Consider the following 19,746-nt stretch of genomic DNA (forward strand, 5'->3'; position numbering starts at 1 on the left):
TGTCACTTTTCTTGCTTGGAATTCAACCTCATTCTCACATTTGATTCTGGCAAGCAGGCTAGGAGGTAGACAGTTCAGGCATGTGTACTCCCATAGCCAGAAGAGGAAACCAAGGTCCAGAGCAGATAAGTGACCTGCCTAAGATCACACTAGTGGACTGTCAGCCGCACAGTATCCTGGCCTCAACCTAGTGTTCTGGCCCCCAAGCAAGACTCTGTCCAAGGAACGAACACACACACACACACACACACACACACGGTAGGAAGCTGAGTCAAAGCAAGGTTTCCAATTAATCTGAGAAAGTAAAGTCCAGGAAAGCAGAGATTTCTGTCTGCTTTGTTTATCACTTAATCTCCAGTGCCTAGGTCAGTGCCCACTATGTAGTGGGTGCTTATCAAGTGTTTGTTGAGTGAATGAAAGATTCTTGGGAGAGAGTCAGTCTCCTGCCATTTGCTACACACTCTGGTCTTAGCCCAGCCCCAGGCCTTGATTCATAGGGGCCTCAAGAGGCCCTGACTCTTCTGAACTGCTGAGGCTCATTCTCTGTCCTTTGTCTTTTTTCTAGGGTCTCCATTTTAGGGTGTTCTAACAACTGAGCCCTATTAACATTTTCATCATGGGCTTCCGCTTGGCTCTGGCATGGACACTCCTGGTTGGGCCATGGGTGCCCATGGGTGAGTACAGATTGGAGGAGAAGCACAGCTAGGAGCAGAGGAACCCAGCATCCTCTGGGGTCCTCCAAGGACAGAAGCTGTGTCATATTCACCTCTGTATCCCTAGTCCCTAGCTAACCCAGCACGCTGCACATGGTAGGTGCTCATTTCAAGCTTCTTGACTAGATGAATGGATAATGGAATGAAAAATTTCCCCAAATACACAGAATTAGGGAGCCTTCATCTGCTGTGTCAGCACTTCCTGTTTTATTCCTTACAAACTGGGGGCCTTTTCTCTCTCTTCTGTCTTCCCTCTTTCTTCACGCAGTGAGGACCCCTGACACCCCATAGAGGAAAAGACTGATCAGACACACGAAACAATAAAGGATCTTGGTATCGGACTGGACCCAAAGCTAAAGGGAAGTCGCCAGTGTTTTAACACAATGTGATAAAAACAAAAACAAAAATCAATAAGATCCGGGAGTTTCCTGGTGGCCTAGTGGTTAGAATTCTGGGCTTTCACTGCCGTGGCCTGAATTCAATCCCTGGTCGGGGACCTGATGGCATGGCAAAAAAATAAAAATGAAAAAAAAATATATCCATAAGCGTTTGTTACTTCAGCTTTGGACAGTCTCTTATTAGAATCTGAGGCCATTCTCTGTAGTCTGGGTCTCTGAGGAGAAAAGTGAGCTTAAGGTGCCACAAATTAGGTTAAGAGAGCAAGTCTCCGATCATCAGGGGTGGGGGGTGCGCCAGGAGAAAGCAGAGAGAGTCTGTGGCGTGACTGGTCTTGGCTGGAGGCGATAGCATGGTGGGGCAGCCCGTGCAGTTTCTCCCTTGCCAAAGCTGCTCGCGTTCCCTTTCCTCCCAGTCCTCTCCTTGCCTTGGCCTTGGATTTTCCTTTTTTTCCCCAGCTCTTAACTCTTATTCCCAGAGGTATTCTCCCCCATACCCTACCCAAGAGGCGGCCTCCTTGTTCTGCCACCGGTTCATCTTATTTTAGAGACCACATGTATGCGGCTGCCCTAGTTCCTGCCCCATGTCCTGGATCCTTAGTTGAGTTCTTTGCTCAAACATCAGGGCCTGAGTCATCTACCTTCTCAGACCCCCTGGCGCGTGTATGTATGATGTGTGCTGACGTGCGTGCTCCCAGGGCATGGGGCAGGAAAGTAGCTCTGAGATCCTGTCCTTGGTCTGAGTGGAGAGACAACCGGAGGAATGGGTCTCTCTCTGGCTGATGCGAGTCCTTTTCTTTTCTCTGTTCTCTGAGGTGAGCAGACAGGGAACCTAAGCCCTGTAGCCTCCTAGTTTGGGGAAAGGACTCTGGCTGGTCATCTGATCTACTGACCAGAAGGATCCTTGCTCCACTTCTGATTCTAGACCCTTCCTTCTGCCCCCACTGCCTGAGTTCTTTCCTCAACAGCTGAGTGCTTCCTCCTAGACCCTAGTTTTTGGAGAATAAAATAGGGTCAATAGAGGAATCATATGGGGAACATGATGCCCCAGAAGAGGAGGCAGCAAGGTTATCCACATGACCAGTCAGTCCCTGATCTCACCCAAGAAACCGGGGAAAAGATAGGGGTAACAATAGGCCCCAAAGCCACAGCCCCATGGCCCATACCCTTGCTCTGAGAGCGGCTCAACGAGAGAGAGCCAAGCCCCTCTCCATATTTCCCCTGCCCAGGGGTGAGTCACAGAATGACATGTCCTTCACTGGGTGGAAGAGTGGCTGACTCTTGCACTGTATGATGTTTTAGGGCTGGGAACAGTTTCTGTCCTGTCCCCCAGGGAGTTGGGGTGTGAGGGCAGTAGAAGGCTCCTACATCCCTTGCGCCACCACCACTGTTCTCTTTCACCCTCCTCTTCCTCTCTGAGGCCATTTATCAGCACACACTGGCTACACCACTTTAGTGCTCCCTGCCGTAGTTGTCCAGTGAGCAGCTTAAAGACTGGGCTTGAGTTTGGACATACCCTGGGTAAACTCCCTCCATACCCTACCTCCTGCACTGTGCTGGGTATCCACTTTCTGCTGCTGGCCTGTCCTCTCATGCACTGATTTGCTCAGCTGCCCCTTCCCTCTGTTCTCACACAGGAGCTCAGAACCCCATTTCATGGGAAGTGCAGTGATTTGATGGGTGGTACAACAACCTCATGGAGCACAGATGGGGCAGCAAAGGTAGGTGAGAGCCAAGTGGAGATGGAGCCCCAGGGTCAGGGAGGTAGCCACCGCTAAGGGGCAAGGGCTGGCAGGTACCAGCCAAGGCTCACCCATTCCTAAGGTTTTAGGATCTGTGGTGTGGAAAGGAGCCTGGCAGAGAGGTCAGGGAGCCCCCTGAGGATTCATCCTTGCCCCTGCCCCTCCTACTCTAGGCTCCCGGCTGCAGCGCCTCATCCCAGCCAGCTATGCAGTTGGTGTGTACCAGCCCCTCCGAGAGCCTCATTTGCCCAACCCCCGGGCACTTAGCAACACAGCCATGAGGAGCCCCGCAGGACAGGCCTCCCTGCGAAACCGCACAGTGCTGGGAGTGTTCTTCCACGACAGCCTCAACCTCTGGGGAAGGGAAGCCAGTGGGGTCAGCTGGACACCTCTGTGTCTGAGGCGGGGAGTCAGGGAATGAAGGGAGAGAGTGATGGAGGGTCTGAGAGAGGGGGTGAGAGATGGAAGAGGAGGCAATGGGGTCGGGTAGGGGTCGGAGCAGGGGGAGAACGTCTGCTTGGGGGAGGCATAAATCTGCGTCACCTTGAGTTGTTGATGGGAGTGGGGTTAGAGGAGCATGGAAATAATCTGGTAAGTACTCTTGGGGGGACTCTGTTCTCACTCTGCCTCTGTGGCTCCTAGGACAGGTTCAGGGCAGGGTTCTGATTCTGGTAAGAGGGCTGGGGGGTGGGCCAGCAAAATGGGGGTGCCAGGTGGGCCTGACTGCAGTGACTGTGGGTTGTTGGCTCCCAGCAGGAATGCTCAGCTCCTGCTGGCCATCCATGGTGCCCACACTTGCTATCCAGTGTCCAGTGTCCCACTGAGTCTGGCAGGCCCTTTGGGCAGCCTGCTCCCAGCTGCATTTTGGAGCCGGTGCTGCCAGCCCTACTGCTTAGGCACATTCACTGGGCACCTCCCAGTTACCAAGGAGAAGACCAAACTTACAACGAAAACAGTTTGGATGAAGGCTTGGGAAGGGGTGGGGAGGTCAAGGCTTACACTTGACCGTAATGGCTTCTGAGTCTTTTGAAGCTTCAGGGGAAGCGGGTGGGGGGTCTAGATACACTGCTCAGCGGCCCTCAGCTGGCCCTCCCACGCCTTCCCCCATTGCGGGCAGGCTACCACGTGCTCTCGGACCTGGTGAGCGTGGAAAAGCCTGGCTGCCCAGCCGAGTTCCTCAACATCCACATCCCGCCCGGAGATGCCGTGTTCGATCGCGACCAGAGCGGGGACGTGGTGCTGCCCTTCCAGAGGAGCCGCTGGGACCCCGAGACCGGACAGAGCCCCAGCAACCCCCGGGACCTGGTGGGCGGGGCAGGCGGCTGGGGGGGTGGGGTGGGGCGGGACCTGAGGCAGCTGTGGAGAGGCTCCCACCACCCGCAACGGCCGCCCGGCCCTCGCCCGCCCTGAGCCGCCTCGGCCACCCGACCCCCGGCTCAGCCTCCCGCTGTCCCCGCAGACCAACGAGGCGACGGGCTGGCTGGACGGCAGCGCCATCTATGGCTCCTCGCACTCCTGGAGCGACGAGCTGCGCAGCTTCTCCGGTGGGCAGCTGGCGTCGGGGCCCGACCCCGCCTTCCCCCGGAACGCGCAGGACCCGCTGCGCATGTGGACTGCGCCCGACCCCGCCACGGGACGGCGCGGGCCCCGGGGGCTGTACGGTGAGGCGGCGGGGGCGCGGGCTTGGGGCCGACGAGGTGCGCCCCCCTCGCGCCCACCCGCGCTCAACTCCTCCCCTGTGTCCCCACCGCGCGGGCAGCCTTCGGGGCGGAGCGAGGGAACCGCGAGCCCTTCCTGCAGGCGCTGGGCCTGCTCTGGTTCCGCTACCACAACCTGTGGGCGCAGAGGCTGGCCCGCCAGCACCCGCTCTGGGGGGACGAGGAGCTGTTCCAGCACGCGCGCAAGAGGGTCGTCGCCACCTACCAGGTCGGTCACGCGGCCCTGCCCCCACGTCCTTGTCCCCGGGAGACTCCGCTGCCCCGCAGAGCCCTCCATCCTTGGACAAGCCCACCCAGAAACACCCCTCCCCAGACAGCTACCGTCTAGGGAAAGTCCCTGAGAGTGATAAGGAGGCAAAGCGCTAGTTATACCAGAGGTTTTCTCGTGATTGTTATTTAGCTGCCCCTCCCCCCTGCCCTCGTTCCTCGTGGGCAACGGGAACCTCCTCCCCTCTCCTGTTTGAGTGTCTCTCCCGTGACTGCCCTGCCTGGTCCTCGTCTCACACCTAAGCCTTCCTTGAGCTCAGATCCTTCCTGGCCTGGCTGCTCCAGCGCTGGCCTCCCATTTCCCTCTCTCTTGACCCTCAGAACATCGCGATGTATGAGTGGCTGCCCAGCTTCCTGCAGCAAGCACCGCCGAATTACACAGGTGAGGGAGTTTGGGGAACACCTGGGCTGAGGGGGGGGTTTGGGGAGGGGGAGGGGGTCAGGATCCATAGACAAAGAAGACAGGTGGGTTCATGTGAGGAGAGTGTGTGAGGGTAAAGAGCCTATTTCTCTTCTTACCCCTGTGGACAGAGTACTGCCCTTTCCTGGACCCCAGCACCTCTCCGGAGTTCCTGGTGGCCTCTGAGCAGTTCTTCTCCACCATGGTGCCCCCTGGCGTCTACATGAGGTGAGGGAGGGGCTCAGATGTTTGTGTGTTTGGAGGGGTGGAGGTGTATATTGAGAAAAATCTGCCTCAGGAGACCTCAGGACAGGCTTATCAATCAGAATTGTGCCCATTCCCCAGGGAACAGTGAATATGGAGGGAAAGAAGAACAACAGTTGTTTAAAAAGATACATCATTGTGGTTTTTGAGCACCTTAATGTCCACTTTTCTGCAGCTGGTTTAGATATTAATCCTCCAATTAAAGACGGGCTAATTGAGGTTCAGAGGGTGAGTCACAAAGCCCGCAGGTCTGAACCTCAGGTGTTGACACTACACTGGGGATATTTTTAGCTATAAGGACAGGGAGTGGGGCTTATAAGCCTTTGGAGGGAATTACAATAAAAATGTGTGAGAGTTGAAGAAAAGTATTGACTCCAAAATAATGAAAAATAAACTAAAAAATATACATATTAAATTAAAAGTATATAAAATAAAGCATGCAGTCTATTTGTTTTACAATTGCGTTATAAGTTCAAACAGTTCATGGATTAGATTATTTTTACTCCGTACCAATTTCTGGATGTGGCTTATGATGGCCAAGAAATCGTAGTCATTGAGTTATACATAGACAAGTAATTTCAAAAGAACGATTAATAATCCTTTTTTAAATGTTTTAATTTACATATATAAAAAGATCTATAAAGAATGTTGCCCACCATCCAGCTCTACAAGGATCAGGTCATTAGCCACTGCAGTCGCCTTCTAACAGTACACCCTGAAAAGGAATTCGGGACAAAAAACAGGATAAGACACTCAGTGCTTTGGGAAAACAAACCCCTTAGATAGTTAGAGATATCTCAGGAAAACATTTTAATGGACCCAGATTGTTGCACCTTCCCATACACAGGAAAACACAAAAACCATTTACTGAGGTATCTGATCCTTGTGACTAGCAGTAACCTTTCACAGAAATGTATGTTTGATTGCACCCATTCCCTAGCCCAAATCCTATATATACTGGGTTCTCCCCCTCCCTCTTTGGAGCAGTCCCCTCAGAGCTACTAAGAGGCTGTTTCCTGGCCTATAGTCCTCAGTAAGTTTCCTGAATAAAATTGAAACTCACAACTCTTATGTTGTGCATTTTTTCTTTCAGTTGACAGTTTATCTGTCTCTGTCTCTTTCTCTATTGAGAGAGAGAAGAAGAGAGAGAGAATGAAACATGGTGAAATAAGGGATACACTTTTAGACGTTTGGTCTGATGTTTTCTTTATTTTTATTTTTTATTGCTTCCAAAAATTCAGGTTGTTCAGGACCTACCCTGACCACACACCACCTCAAGGAAGCAATAGCCTGGACCCTTGGCTCTAGCCTTGGAGACTAGAGCTGATGCCTGACATTGCGGCTTCATAGCCTCAGTCACCACTAACCTCCTTGCATTTCAGAAATGCCAGCTGCCACTTCCAGGGGGTCATCAATAGGAACTCAAGTGTCTCCAGAGCTCTCCGGGTCTGCAATAGCTACTGGAGCCGAGAGGTCAGGGCTGGGGGCACATATGTGGGTGTGTGTGTGTTGTGGTGTGTGTGTGTTTGTGTCTGAGGGTGTGTGGTGAAGGGGGGCAGTAGGACTGAGGCAGCCAGCTGGGATGGGCTGGGGTAGAGGAAGCAGCCTGGAGGAACCAGCCATCTCCCCTACCAACTGTCTGAGATGACCAGGTAGCTATACACCGTCAAACGTCAGTCCTCCATGCCCACCTCAGGGCTGTGTGAGGCACAGCAGGGGCCTGTGCAGATGTGGCTCTACATCTATCACTTCCTTCTAGGTTTTCCTTCTCCCTTGACAACTCTGGGTCCCCTGTAGGCAATGGAGTACCCCAGCCATCCCAGCCCCCAAGGAAACTTCCCAGTTAGACACACCAGGGCAGTGTGTGAATGTGAACATGTGGGGAGGGCAAGGTGGAGAAAGGAATTCTGAGAGATTACCAGGCATCATCTGTCCAGGCCAGTATGGGTAAAGACCATTGACCATTAATTTAAAGCAAAATCAGATACTTTGTGTAGAGTGTTCATAAAGGGGGAAGGCGGTGGGAGGAAAGAGGGAAGAGGCAAGCATAGAATCAGAGTCATGGAGCTGAGCTGAAAGAGACCTCAGTGTCCTGCTAATACCTGTTTATTATTTTATTTATTCATCCCTAAGGCCCTTTTTATTAAGGGCAGGACACTGAGTTCAGAGAGGTCCTGTCACACAGCTGGTTACTAACCGAGCAAGGACCAGGACCTAGATCTAGTGCCTTTGTCAACCATACCGTCGAGTTTCCTAAAATAGAAGCAAAGTTTTCGGTTCCTTGTGCTTGTGGAGACCTGTGTCCTAGCAGCATGAGCTTTGGATGGGGACATTGCGCACCCCGAGTGGGGAATCAACCTGTAGAGAAGCAATGGCCCCGCAGTTTGGGAGCAAATAGCAGGACTGGGTGGGCCCAGGACATGAACTGTGGGGTTGAGGGAGCCTGGCTGCCCAACCGCTGGCCTCATTAGCCATGCCCCTCTCTTCTCCCCACCCCCAAAGCACCCAAACCTACAAAGAGCTGAAGATGTGGACCCGCTGCTGGGCATGGCCTCCCAGATCGCTGAGTGAGAGGACCATGTGGTGGTTGAGGATGCCTGAGGTGAGGCTGAGGCTGTCCCTGCAGGCTGTGTATGCCTGGCCCCTGGGAAGAAGTTCAGCTGGAGCTCCAGAGTTGGGCAGGGAGGGGTGCCCAGGGCTGGGAGCCTGCACTCTCTCGCTGCTAAGAGAGCTTCTGACCTGCTGACCATGGCTCCCTCTGTATGGCTCAGGTCCCCCTGGGGCTGATTGGAGCCTGGGGCATGGGCCAGAGGAGCTCCCTCAGACTTGGTATCTCATCCCGATTTCTTGCCTGGGCCACTGAAGTTTTTCCGCACAGACCACCTGGCCAGTTGCCTGCAGCCAGGCCGGGATCTGGGCCTGCCCTCTTACACAAAGGCCAGGGCAACACTGGACCTGCCTCCAGTTACCAGATGGCAGGACGTCAACCCTGCACTCTTCCGGAGTGATGGCACTGTGAGGAGGGGTCAGGACCCAGAGGGCAGGGTGGGAGGTCCAGGGCACACTGGTTTGAGACACGGAAGATGGGCGGCGAAACACATGCGTCAGAGACAGGCACCTGGTGAGAGGGGGCAGGGCTCACACAGGTAGCTTTTCCCAGTATCACACACCAGGCTGGAGGTTACCAGACCAGCAGGATTAGGCTTTAGACTCTGTGACTGTGCAGATCCAGCGAATGTTTATTGAGCATTTGTTGCATGCCAGGCACTTAATAGGGTTTATCTCATTTACTCTTCCCAACAACTCCCTAAATGGGTTTAGAAGGTCCTTGACTCAGGAACAAGCTATACTTTCATGCACCAATATTCGAGCTACTTTTGAGGAGTCAGCTGTCATACCCTGAGCTACCCACTGGACAAATGGCATTGCCTGCCAGCCAACAGACCAGTTTTGGCTTCCTTAACATCTTGGCACAGCATTGTTTCTACAAGTGGGTGCCTATTTTATTGTGTTTGCCCTTACTATTTTATAACATTGTTGGAAAGTGGAGAATTGAAAGGCTATAAAGAAGTGATATGTACATGAGACTTGTAACCTTTTATAAAATCAGTAGGTAGATAGGAATCACCAGCTATGCCAAAGGTAGCAAATCTTTAACTTTGGACTTCCCTGGTGGTCCAGTGGTTAGGACTGGATGCTCTCACTGCCAGGGCCCCGGGTTCTATCCCTAGTCGGGGAACTAAGATCCCACAAGCCTCTTGGTGAGCCAAACAAACAAAATCACGTAATTCTATGAGAGAAACCAAAGGAATGAACTTCTAATGGTATAATTTCAGACGCATGTGGCTATTTTCATGGATGGTGTGTATATGGGGCAGGGGAGGAACAGGAGGTTTATTAAAGAATAGAAGTCCAGATCCCTAGGGTCCTTTTTCAGTCCCCCAACTCTGGCTGGCTGGAGTCCTAGAGCTTGGGCTGAATGGGTTGAGCACCCCCAGTGGGCTGGTCCCAGGCTCAACCCCACCCTGTCTGGTCTTCCTTAGCCTTAACACAGTGCAGGCCGTGTGGTGAATGTCTACCTCTTCTCCATCAGCCCGCTCAGCATCCTTTCCTGCCTCTTACCTGGCCTCGTCCATGACAACGGGTGAGTGAGTGTGTATATGTGTGTGTGTGTGTGTGTGCGCGCGTGTGTGTGGCCTGGCTCGGGGGTGAAGGGGGTGGAATTCTTTGCAGAAATTCTCTTGGTTCAGAGGAGTGTGTCACCCTCCAAGTTACAGGACAATGACCAGCCTGAGTCCCCAATCCCAAGTCACAGAAAGGGAGACTGGTGACTGGTGTGGGGTGCTTCCTCTGGAGGATCCTTTCTGGAGGTCCCAGACATCTCCTCACAGGATCCGTCCTTGCTTTCCCTAACCCTCAGGTCTGAGTTCCCCCAGAAGTGTTACTGGTGGTTCTTCCAGACCATGCCAGGTGAGAGCCCTGTCTGCTCCGTGAATTTCTGGGCCTGCCTCTGAGTTCCAGGCTCTGGGTTCTGTCTGCCACAGGCAGCCCAGTCGCTCTCACTCAGCCCTCATAGCCTTCACGGTGAGCCAGGCTCTGCCCTTGCCCCGAGCGCTCTCCTGGGCAGTAGGAGAGTCTGCATTCCAGGCCTTCTCTCAGGAGCTTAGCTGGGCTTCTGCCCTGGTTCTGAACTAGTCCCTCCCTCTGAGGAATGGGAGTGCACCCCTCCACCCCCGACACACACACCTACCATGACAGTGACTTTGAGGAATGCTATGCTCCAGCTGCATGCGGGAGGGACCAGGCTCTTTGTGGAGCCTGATGGACGCCCCCTCCCCTTCTCCCCCTCCATTCTGTAGTCTGTCTTGACAAGAGCTGTTTAGGGGCCTATTCCTAACTCCCCATAATCACCCATTTTAGAGCTATTAGCTGTGAATCTGTTCAAATGCTTCTTGAAGCTATTTATATTTTCACTCTGTTCCCTCCTTGGGGTAAGACGTTTTCTACACTCCTTTCTGTGAGACACAGCGTGTTGTTTTTCATTTTTCTTTAAATCCTGAAACGATCGGCTTTGAACTTCAGGGAATGCTTGCTAACTCCTGCACACTGGGGTTTACTGGATCAGGCCGCGTTTATGCCCTTCTCTCCATTCAGGACTTTACAGGCTTTGGCTAGATCCCTTCTTAACCTCTGCTTTTCCACACTACAGGGCTCTAATCTTCTTCACTTCTGCCTCTCTCCTTGATCACTTGAGGGGCCGTTATCTGGAATGGCTCCAGTATTGCCCTCCTGTGCACCCCTAGCCTGGGATCCCCTTTGAGAGGAGGGATCTCCCACCAGGTCTGGGCCAGATCCATGGGGGCTCTGGTGATGAGCAGCGACAGTGTGGTCCCACTCGCTCACTAACAGTGCCAGTGCTCATGCTTGGTGCTGTGGCTGCCAGGTAGAGTGCAGCTGGAATGCTGGCCAAGCCTCGACTCCCTGACGGCAGGGCCTACAATGTCCAGAGTTCCACCCAGAGGGCTCAGAGCAGCTGCCCTGTACATTCATTCATTCAGCACACATGTCCATAAGGCCCATGGTGTGCCAGGCCCTGCACTAGGCACTCAGGTGCAGTGGTGAACTAGCCTAGCCTGGTCCCTGTTCTTGTGGACCTGAGAGTCAAGAAAGTGACAGACGTAAAACAAGTAATGACACAGGTGCTTGAAAAATAACAATCATGACAAGGTCCGCGAAGGACAAGTAGGATCTGTTGAGATGAAAGGTACCTGTGATCAGTGGTGTCGGAGAGAGGAAGAGGGAAGGATGCTGGGCTTTCCGCCCCCTGCCTAGAGCTGTGGAGTGGAGAGGGGACCCTGGCAGCCTCAGAACAGCCCCCTCTGTGAGGCCCTGCGCCTCTGCCCTTCACCCCATGTTCATTTGCAGGTCTCACGGGGGTCATGCTGCTCCTGGTTCTCGCCGTCATGTACGTCTTCGCCTCCCACCACTTCCAGCGCCGCAGCTTCCGGGGCTTCTGGCTGACCCACCACCTCTACATCCTGCTCTACGTGCTGGTGAGGGCTTTTTGCTGTGAACCAGGCCAGCGGAGTCTGGGCAGATGTTCCCAGGGAGGCAGTGATGCCTGAGACATCAGTTCTCCATCCCCTTAGTTATTTCAAGTATCCTCTTCACTTCTCCGTATCTCTCTCAAAAGGGGGAGATTATATAGTATGGGGCTCTCAGGTAGGCTGACGCAATATGCGGCACTTGGAAGACTGACTCCCTGGCATGGGATTTGTAGTAGCAGCCTTACCTGGCTGATCTGCATTCCTTCCAGACACCCCACATCATTTCTGCCCAGTCAGTCTTTCCCTACCTTTGGGTGGTGGTTTGGGCTCTTGGGTGGACTGTCTGCATTCAAGGGAGCGTCACCTTCTTAAAGAGAAACTTACCTTAAATAGGTTCTGCAACTTTTGTTCTGATCCTGTTTTCTGGGGTGTTAGCTACATCCATCCAGCTAGCTAAATGCCACCTGTAAAGTTAATGAACGTGCTCAAAATGTCTTCATTGGACTGTTGATAAAATGGATTTTTAAGACTCCACCTCTTCCCTTTCCTTCTTAACCTGGGCCCCTGCCTCCCTTCCTTCACATTCCCTCCCTTCTTCTCTCCTGTTCCCTTTTCACCTTTCCCTGGCTTTGTCCTCAGCTGCTTCAGCTGGCTATTTCTAGAGATGACTCTGATCTGTGCCCCTATGTCATGGCTCTGCTTGGCCTGCCTTTCTCACAGACACAGGCATTTCGCCGAAGGGCACCCTGAGGGTCTTGCTGAGGAGTTAAACCAAGTCCCAATGCTCTGATGTCCCCATTGATGATAGCTTGGCTGCCAGCATTCAAGAAGTGCAGAGCCCAGATGGCTGCCCTATCATCTGGCTCCAGGCAGAACTGCACACAGGGGTCTCCTTTGTCCTGAGACAAGGGAGAAAGGTCATCATTGCCTGGGTCAGGCTGGTGCTGGGGTGCAGTCTGTCTTCACTGGTAGGTAGGAGGGTCTGCTTCCAACCTGCTTGAGGCTCAGCACTTCATGGTTCTGAAGATGACTATCCAGCCTGGGCTTAGGATGTTTCCTAGAACTGATGACGTTAGTTTCTCTGGAAATTGTGGCCAATTTATGCCTCCCTCCCAACGTTCCTGATAATGGGTAGAGCCCTAGCATCTGGGTTACTATTTCTGTTAGGGGTGGAAATGATGGTCTTGCTTCTGGTGATAAAGCAGCTTTTTTGAACTAGATGGGAGACCCAGAAGAGTGGCCAGCCTGGTACCCTGAGACCAAGACCGGTTTCTGATTTATCTCCGGTTGTGGGGATCACTGGGGGATCCAGAAGGGAAGTTAGCAGCTCAGAAAGGTGCAGGCCACTCTGCTGGGAAGTCCTAGCCCCTGCAGCTTGGGAGCATCTCATCTGGGGGGAGATCAGAGCCAAAGCACCTGCTGCCTTCCTGTTTGTCTCAGGTATGGCCACTTGACCGCTGGCAGAAAGAGAAGTTACAAGTAAACGACCCCAGTGTGGAGCAGACCCTGGGGAAGGGTGTCCAGGCTCCTGATCCAGGCTGTAGAGGGTGGAGTTAGCACAGCAGAAACTGAGCTGGCAGGCTGTTCCCCAGGCTCCTCAGTCAACCATGACCCTGCAGCAGCTTTGTGGTTTAAAGGTAGAGCCAACACCAAGCAAGGTGTATAAACAAAGGAGTATGAAGTCACCTTGACATTGTTCTCAGCCTGGTTGGATTCTCAGAAAGCCTTGGGGGTGGGCGTGGGCTCCTTAATGAAAGAGGAACTTGGGAAAACTGGAGCCAATTGAGAGAAGAGCCCAAGGAGGTTTGAGTTACCTCTGTGGGGAAGGTTTCAAGAATTGGGTAACACTCAGCTGGAGGAATGGAGAGCTGAATGAGGAACCAGAGTTCACTTTAACTGTTATGTGTTGAGGGTCTAGTATATACTTGCTCTGTGCTAGGCCCAGCAGAGGAGGGGGAGACTCTAAGCTCTGCCCTCAGGAACTGAGGATTTGCTGCAGAGATAAGTGCCATGCACGTGAAATGATCAAAATGAACAGATAATACAGGATTAATTGCTGAGCTGAGTGTTCCAGTCAGTCAGTTAGAAGAGCTCATTGAAGGGAGTTTCGTTTGGGCCAAACTGGTTAGAGAAGACTTTGGGGAGAAGGTGGAACTTGTGCTAAGCTTAAGGAGAGATAAGCTAAGGTTTGACAGGGCAGAGTGGAAACTGAAGAGCATTCCAGGTGGAAGGAAGGGCATGAGGGACTTCCCTGGAGGTCCAGTGGTTAGGACTCTGTGCTTTCACTGCCGAGGGTCGAGGTTCAATCCCTGGTTGGGCCAAAAAAAAAAAAAAGAAGAAGAAGGAGAAAGGCACGAACAGTGGTGCAGAGGTGGGAATGATGGTAGAATATTCGGGGCACAGAGGAGATAGGCCTGGCTATGAGTGGCCAACAGGGCAGTAGGTGGTGGCAGGACATGGCGGACCTGTGCAGGCTGCAGCTGCAGCTGAAGGGCTGTGGCTCAGCTGAGAGGCTGCGCCAGGTGGGAGATCATAGAAAGAGAAGAGCAGAGGGTGAGGAAATCAGGCTTGGGCAACACACAGGATTGGGGGTGGGAGAAGGAGCAGAGCCAGTGCAGGAGATAGAAAGTAAACAGCCAGAGAGGGAAAGAGGGAGAACCAGTAGAGCACTGTTGCAGAAGTGGCAAGGCGGGGGTGGTCACTAGGGCCACAGGCTGCCAAGCACGGGAGCGAATGCAGTCTGAAGGGAGACCTCGGGGTTTGGTCACTTGTGAGCCCTCTGTGAGCAGGTCCTGAGAAGACGTGGAGGCAGGAGCCAGGCTGACCATACTCAGGACCAAGCAAGTGGGAAGAAGGGGGCAAGTCGTGTCTGACCACATTAGACCAGCTTGTTGGGGAAAGGACCGGAGCTGGACATTACCTGTCAGTTATTTCATGGAAAAGGAGGACTGGTTAGGTGTTCTTAGTCTCCAAAGGGACAGGGTAAATTGGGGAAACTCCTTCCATTAACTCAGTAATTACTGAGCACCTACCATGTGCCAGGCAGAAACTGATTGGAGCTGAGAGTGTCATGGCAAATGAAATGGACACAGTCCCTACTCCTCTAGTCCAGTGGGGAGAACAACAGTAAACATGTCCATGGATGAAGGAACACAAGTATCGTGGATGACGACAATGCTCTGAAGGGAGTTAACAGGGAGAAGGGATAGAGAGGGCTGGGTGAAGGCCTGAGGAGGTGGCATTTCTGCTGAGACCTGAAAAGTGAGATGGATGGGAAGAAGTAGGGGAAAGGCATTCCCAGCAGAGGGAGCAGCAGGTGCAAAGCCCTGAAGCAGAAAGGACTTGCCGTGTTTGAAGAACAGGGAGGGGGAAATGCTGGCAGGTAGAGGCCAGAACATTGCAAGGCCTTGTGGTGCAGTGGGAAATCATCTAAGGCCTTTTGAGCTGGGAATGACGTGATAAAACAAACTTTAAAATGTCACACTGGCTGTCTTGGAGAGAATGGATCACAGTAGGGCAACCCAGTGGAAGACCAAGTAGGAGGCTACCGCATGAGTGCAGGTGGCTTGGTCTAGGATGGTGTCAGGAAGATGCAAATAGTCTCATTAACATAAATGCTTTGGAGGATGGGTTGGGAGAGGTTAAGTTTTGGAGCCTGGAAGGAACATGGCACCTGGTGAGGTGAGAATTGGATGGGCCAATTGGGAAGGGATGCAGGGGTCAGACCCTGTTGTGAGTGTGGCTTGGATCTCAGCTATACTCTTTGCTCTGTCCAGCTCATCATCCATGGCAGCTTCGCTCTGATCCAGCTGCCCCGTTTCCACATCTTCTACCTGGTCCCAGTACTTACCTATATGGGGGACAAGCTGGTGAGCCTGAGCCGGAAAGAAGGTGGAGATCAGTGTGGTGAAGGCGGAGCTGCTGCCTTCAGGTACCAACGTAGAGGCTGTCAGGGGAGCAGGCTGGTGGTACTGAGGAAGCTGACAGGCCAGGGGCAGAGCCTGGACCTTGAAATCTCCTGGCCTGGCCCAGTGGAGTTAGCAGGGTCCTTGAGGTGGTAGGGATGAGGGAGCTGGTAAGAGAGGCTCTTTGCCAGGGGACCTGAGCCTCTCTCACAACAGAGAGAGGAGGAGCCCAGGCCAGGCTGACCACCAACCCCAGTGCTGCCCAGCACCCGCTCAGGGTAGATGTGGCCTGAGGGGAGTAATGATCTCTGATCGCGGGAGGCCTCCTCTGTCATATTCCAAAAGCAGAGCTGAGGCTGCAGGTTGGGGAACTCTCTAGGGGTCACATTGTTGCTGGGTTCAGGACAGCCACCTCCCACCCACCTTCCCTCCTCAGGAGTGACCCGCCTCGAGTTCCAGCGGCCCCAAGGCTTTGAGTACAAGTCAGGACAGTGGGTGCGGATCGCCTGCCTGGCTCTGGGGACCACAGAGTGCCACCCTTTCACCCTGACTTCTGCGCCCCACGAGGACATGCTTAGCCTGCACATCCGGGCAGCAGGGCCCTGGACCACCCGCCTCAGGGAGATCTACTCACCCCCGACGGGTGACAGCTGTGCCAAACATCCAAAGGTGCCCAGACCCAGGCCGGATGCACCGCATGCTCCCACAGTCCCTTAGCAGGCCTCGGTCCTGCTGCCCCAGACTCCCCACTGTGTTCCTCCCTTCCCCTATCCAGAGACCGATTCTTCCAGATGATGCTACAAGCCCCCCACTACTCCCCACTCCATACACCTACCTGCATTTCCCTGCCTCCCATTTCTGGCTTCAGAACTATGGTGGTAGCCGAACTTAACTAAAACACACTCCCCTCCCTGCAGCTGTGCCTCGATGGACCATTTGGAGAGGGCCACCAGGAGTGGCGTAAGTTTGAGGTGTCCGTGCTGGTGGGAGGGGGCATTGGGGTCACCCCCTTTGCCTCCGTTCTCAAAGACCAAGTCATCGGTCAGCTGCCAAGTGTTCTGTAGGAAGGTGAGTGTCCCCTCCTCCCACCAGCCCCTGGCCCCCTGCTCCCTATCACTGTGTCCATCTGAACCTGTCTCCTGCCTCTGTCCTTGGCCTCCCTGGTCTGGGAAAGGCTGAGTTGGCCTGACCCCAAGGGACTCGGGGTATTCCTGGACCCTAAGGGACAGAGTTGTTTTGCTGATGCCTTCCAGGCTCTTCCCTCAGTTAGGGGGTGCCCCACGTAGGATGTGCTTCTGAGAGTCCCTCCAGGCAGCGTTGGAGAGGAAGCCAGCACTTGAAGCACTGTCCGGTCCGGTCGGGAGAGGGAAGGGCATACTTGGGGTGGGGCACAAGTGAAACTGGCTCTGCTCTCAAGAGGAAGAGGAAGGGAGGCAGCAAGGCAGGGCTGGCGGGCCTGGATGGCTCTAGGAGCACAGCCCAGGCCCTGAGGCCCCTCCACACCGGGGCCCCTTCGCCTCACCCTGGCCCTGGTGGCAGGCCCCTGCTTGTCTCTCTGGGCCTGGCAGGTGAGTCAGGGCCGCAGGAATGCAGCGGGCAGAGGCCCAGCCTGTATGCTGTCAGCACTCAGAGGGTGACAGCTCCCCTGCCCCTCTGTCCGTACCAGCTCTGTCTCTGCCTCTTAATTCACACAGCCCCGTTTCTCCCCATCAGAAGCTGGAGGTGGGTACCCCCCAGGGCAGCTTCCATTCCCCTGGTCTCTCTTTGAGCCCATACCCATACACTCCAGGCAGCCAGCTGGGTCTTTCCAGAGGCTGTTCTGTGACATACCCCTTAGCGGGACCCTCTGCCTCTAGGCAGCCTGTAGGTTGGGAGCCTAGCAGCCTGAGCAGGGCCCACCGGAGGGAGTGGAATGTCAGGCTCGGCAAGAGGAAGCTGCTTCCCACCCCAACAGACCTTCAGCTCATGACAGCCTCGTTTCTCATGGCCCCAGGCTATTGCTCACTTCCACTGCTCTGTGCCCTGGGGCAACACCATCTTCTGCCTCAGAGCATGGCCCTGTGGCCCCACACATTTCCACCTCCCCAGGCCATCAGGGGAGAGGCACAAGCTGCTAGAGACCAGAAGACTTCTATTGGTGTGATGATTCCTGGGGTGTAGGGAGCCTGAGATGAGCTGGGTCCCAAGCTCTAGCCCTGTCCCCAGATCTACTTCATCTGGGTGACACGGACCCAGCGGCAGTTTGAGTGGCTGGCTGACATCATCTGGGGGGTGGAGGAGAATGACCACCAGGACCTGGGGTCCGTGCACATCTACATCACCCAGCTGGCTGAGAAGCTTGACCTCAGGACCACCATGCTGGTACGTCAGGGCCAGCCAGGCAGAGCAGCTCAGTGATGTGGGTTGAGGGTAAGGATGGCCAAGGCAGGTGGGTGGACCACCATTTGGACTAGGAGCTGACCCTGGCTCTGCCTGGCTGTGACCTTCCTCCTCTACTCCCTCCCCCAGTACATCTGTGAGCGGCACTTCCAGAAGGTGCTGAACCGGAGTCTGTTCACGGGCTTGCGCTCCATCACCCACTTTGACCCCCCTTCGAACCCTTCTTCGACTCTCTGCAGGAGGTCCACCCAAAGGTCAGTCCCACCCCATATTCAGGTTTTCTTCACCTTTGTTTGGGGTCTGAGCAAAGCTCCCAAACCTGCTCCATAGGGGAAGGAGAATCTACCCCCAGGGATATTGGTGGGGTAATGGAATGGAAGGGGAGAGGTGTGGGTCACCCTGAGGGGCAAAGGGAGGAATCAGGCAGCAGGGACTTGCCACCTCTGAAGCCGTGATGCCTTGTCTAGAAGGAAAGGCTTGGTGGTTGGGCTGGTCCTCACCATAGACTCAGAATTATCCTTACCACTAATGCTGTCCAGCCCTCACCCTGGACACCAAGCTAACCTTCACCACGAACACTATGCTAGCCACACTCTCATAAAAACTGGGCTAGCCCTCAATGAGACACTAAACTGTCCTCAACTTGGACATTGATTAACCTGGCCCCTATTGGAAACACTGATCTTGCACCTGAAGCTAGCAAACGCGTTGGAAAACGGTAAAGGCTGGATGCACAGAGAGCAAGTCTACCAAAATTGAGTTAGTTTTATAAACATTGAGGCAGCCCTCACCGTGAATGGTACAAAGCAAACCTTCATCAGGAACACGGAATGGTCTTCACCAAGGACTAGCCCTCCCTCTGAACACTGAGCTAGCCTTCACTTCTTCCTCCAACAGGTCCAGAAGATCGGGGTGTTTAGCTGTGACCCCCGTGGCATGACCAAGAATGTGGAAAAGGCCTGTCAGCTCATCAACAGGCAGGACGGGATTCATTTCTCCTACCATCATGAGAACTTCTAGGCCTCCTGCCCAGGGCCTCTGCCCACTGCCCAGCTGAGCAGAGGTTTGGCCCCATACCTCACCTCTAGCTTTCCTGTTTCTGGCTCCCTCAGCCGTCTCCCCATTCGCACCTCCCAACCTTGGTCCAGGTGGCCATGGTTAGTCACCTCCTGTGGGTTCAGGGACTCCCAGGCCCGGAAGCTCTCAGCCTGGAGAAATGCAAGGCACTGTGTGGGGACTAGAGGTTGGGAGGTAGGAGAGCTATTATTGCTTTGGGGCAAAGTGACACCTCTTCTTCCAAAATAAGAAAAAAAATCAAAAAACTGGAGCAGAAAAATTGTGTGAGTGTGTGTGTGTGTGTGTGTGTGTGTGTGTGTGTGTGTGTGTGTGCGCGTTTAGGGGACTGTGAGCCTAAGGATGAAGTGGGAGCACAGATGCTGGCATCCTAAAACCCCTTCCCCCAAATCTCCCCTCCTCTGAGCTCCCCACTGTCAAAAGGGCTGGCAAATGCCTTAGAGAGGGTAGAGGGTAGACCCACAGAGAGCAATTTACAGGACCCCCTCAGCACCCCATTCTAACAGCACAGTTGTTCTTTTCTGCCAACTTTTTAAACGTGTACTGTAGTCAAAACCTGCCCCAGCAGGCCTCAGTGCTCCTCAGCTCTTCTCTCCTCTTCCTGCTCTAATAGCCTTTTATAAATAAGCCACTTTCCTGCCTTAGGGTTTCTTTATTCTGCTGCAGGGTGGGGTCCTCACGCAGCCGGCTCACCGAGGCTGGTCCACACGTTCTCTTTGAGCTTGCCTGTACCCACTGACTAAGGGAACCCCTCCAAGGCCAAGCGCCCCAGCTAGAGACCCCTTCCCCTGCTCAGGGGCACCTTTCCTGACAGAGGGCCTCTCAGGGTGGCTAGTGTGGGG

General features: G+C 53.9%; 1 protein-coding gene across 1 annotated transcript; it reads left to right on the top strand.

Moving 5' to 3' along the window:
• Window positions 1-616: 616 nt before the first annotated feature.
• LOC309968867 (dual oxidase 1-like) lies at window positions 617-18,850 on the top strand (the record flags this gene model as incomplete). Its single annotated transcript, XM_082850354.1, is given in 24 exon segments — window positions 617-674; window positions 2,746-2,777; window positions 2,781-2,829; window positions 3,024-3,221; window positions 3,968-4,155; window positions 4,310-4,511; window positions 4,610-4,776; window positions 5,157-5,217; window positions 5,367-5,463; window positions 6,882-6,972; window positions 8,002-8,066; window positions 8,310-8,514; window positions 9,552-9,643; window positions 9,920-9,969; window positions 11,425-11,552; window positions 15,323-15,430; window positions 15,432-15,477; window positions 15,888-16,120; window positions 16,369-16,481; window positions 16,483-16,519; window positions 17,657-17,812; window positions 17,960-18,031; window positions 18,037-18,084; window positions 18,728-18,850. Coding segments are annotated over 24 exon segments (2,619 nt in total).
• Window positions 18,851-19,746: the final 896 nt, after the last annotated feature.

The sequence above is a fragment of the Leucopleurus acutus genome (genome assembly GCF_964270905.1).
Source record: "Leucopleurus acutus genome assembly, chromosome: 1".
Taxonomy (NCBI): Eukaryota; Metazoa; Chordata; class Mammalia; order Artiodactyla; family Delphinidae; genus Leucopleurus; species Leucopleurus acutus.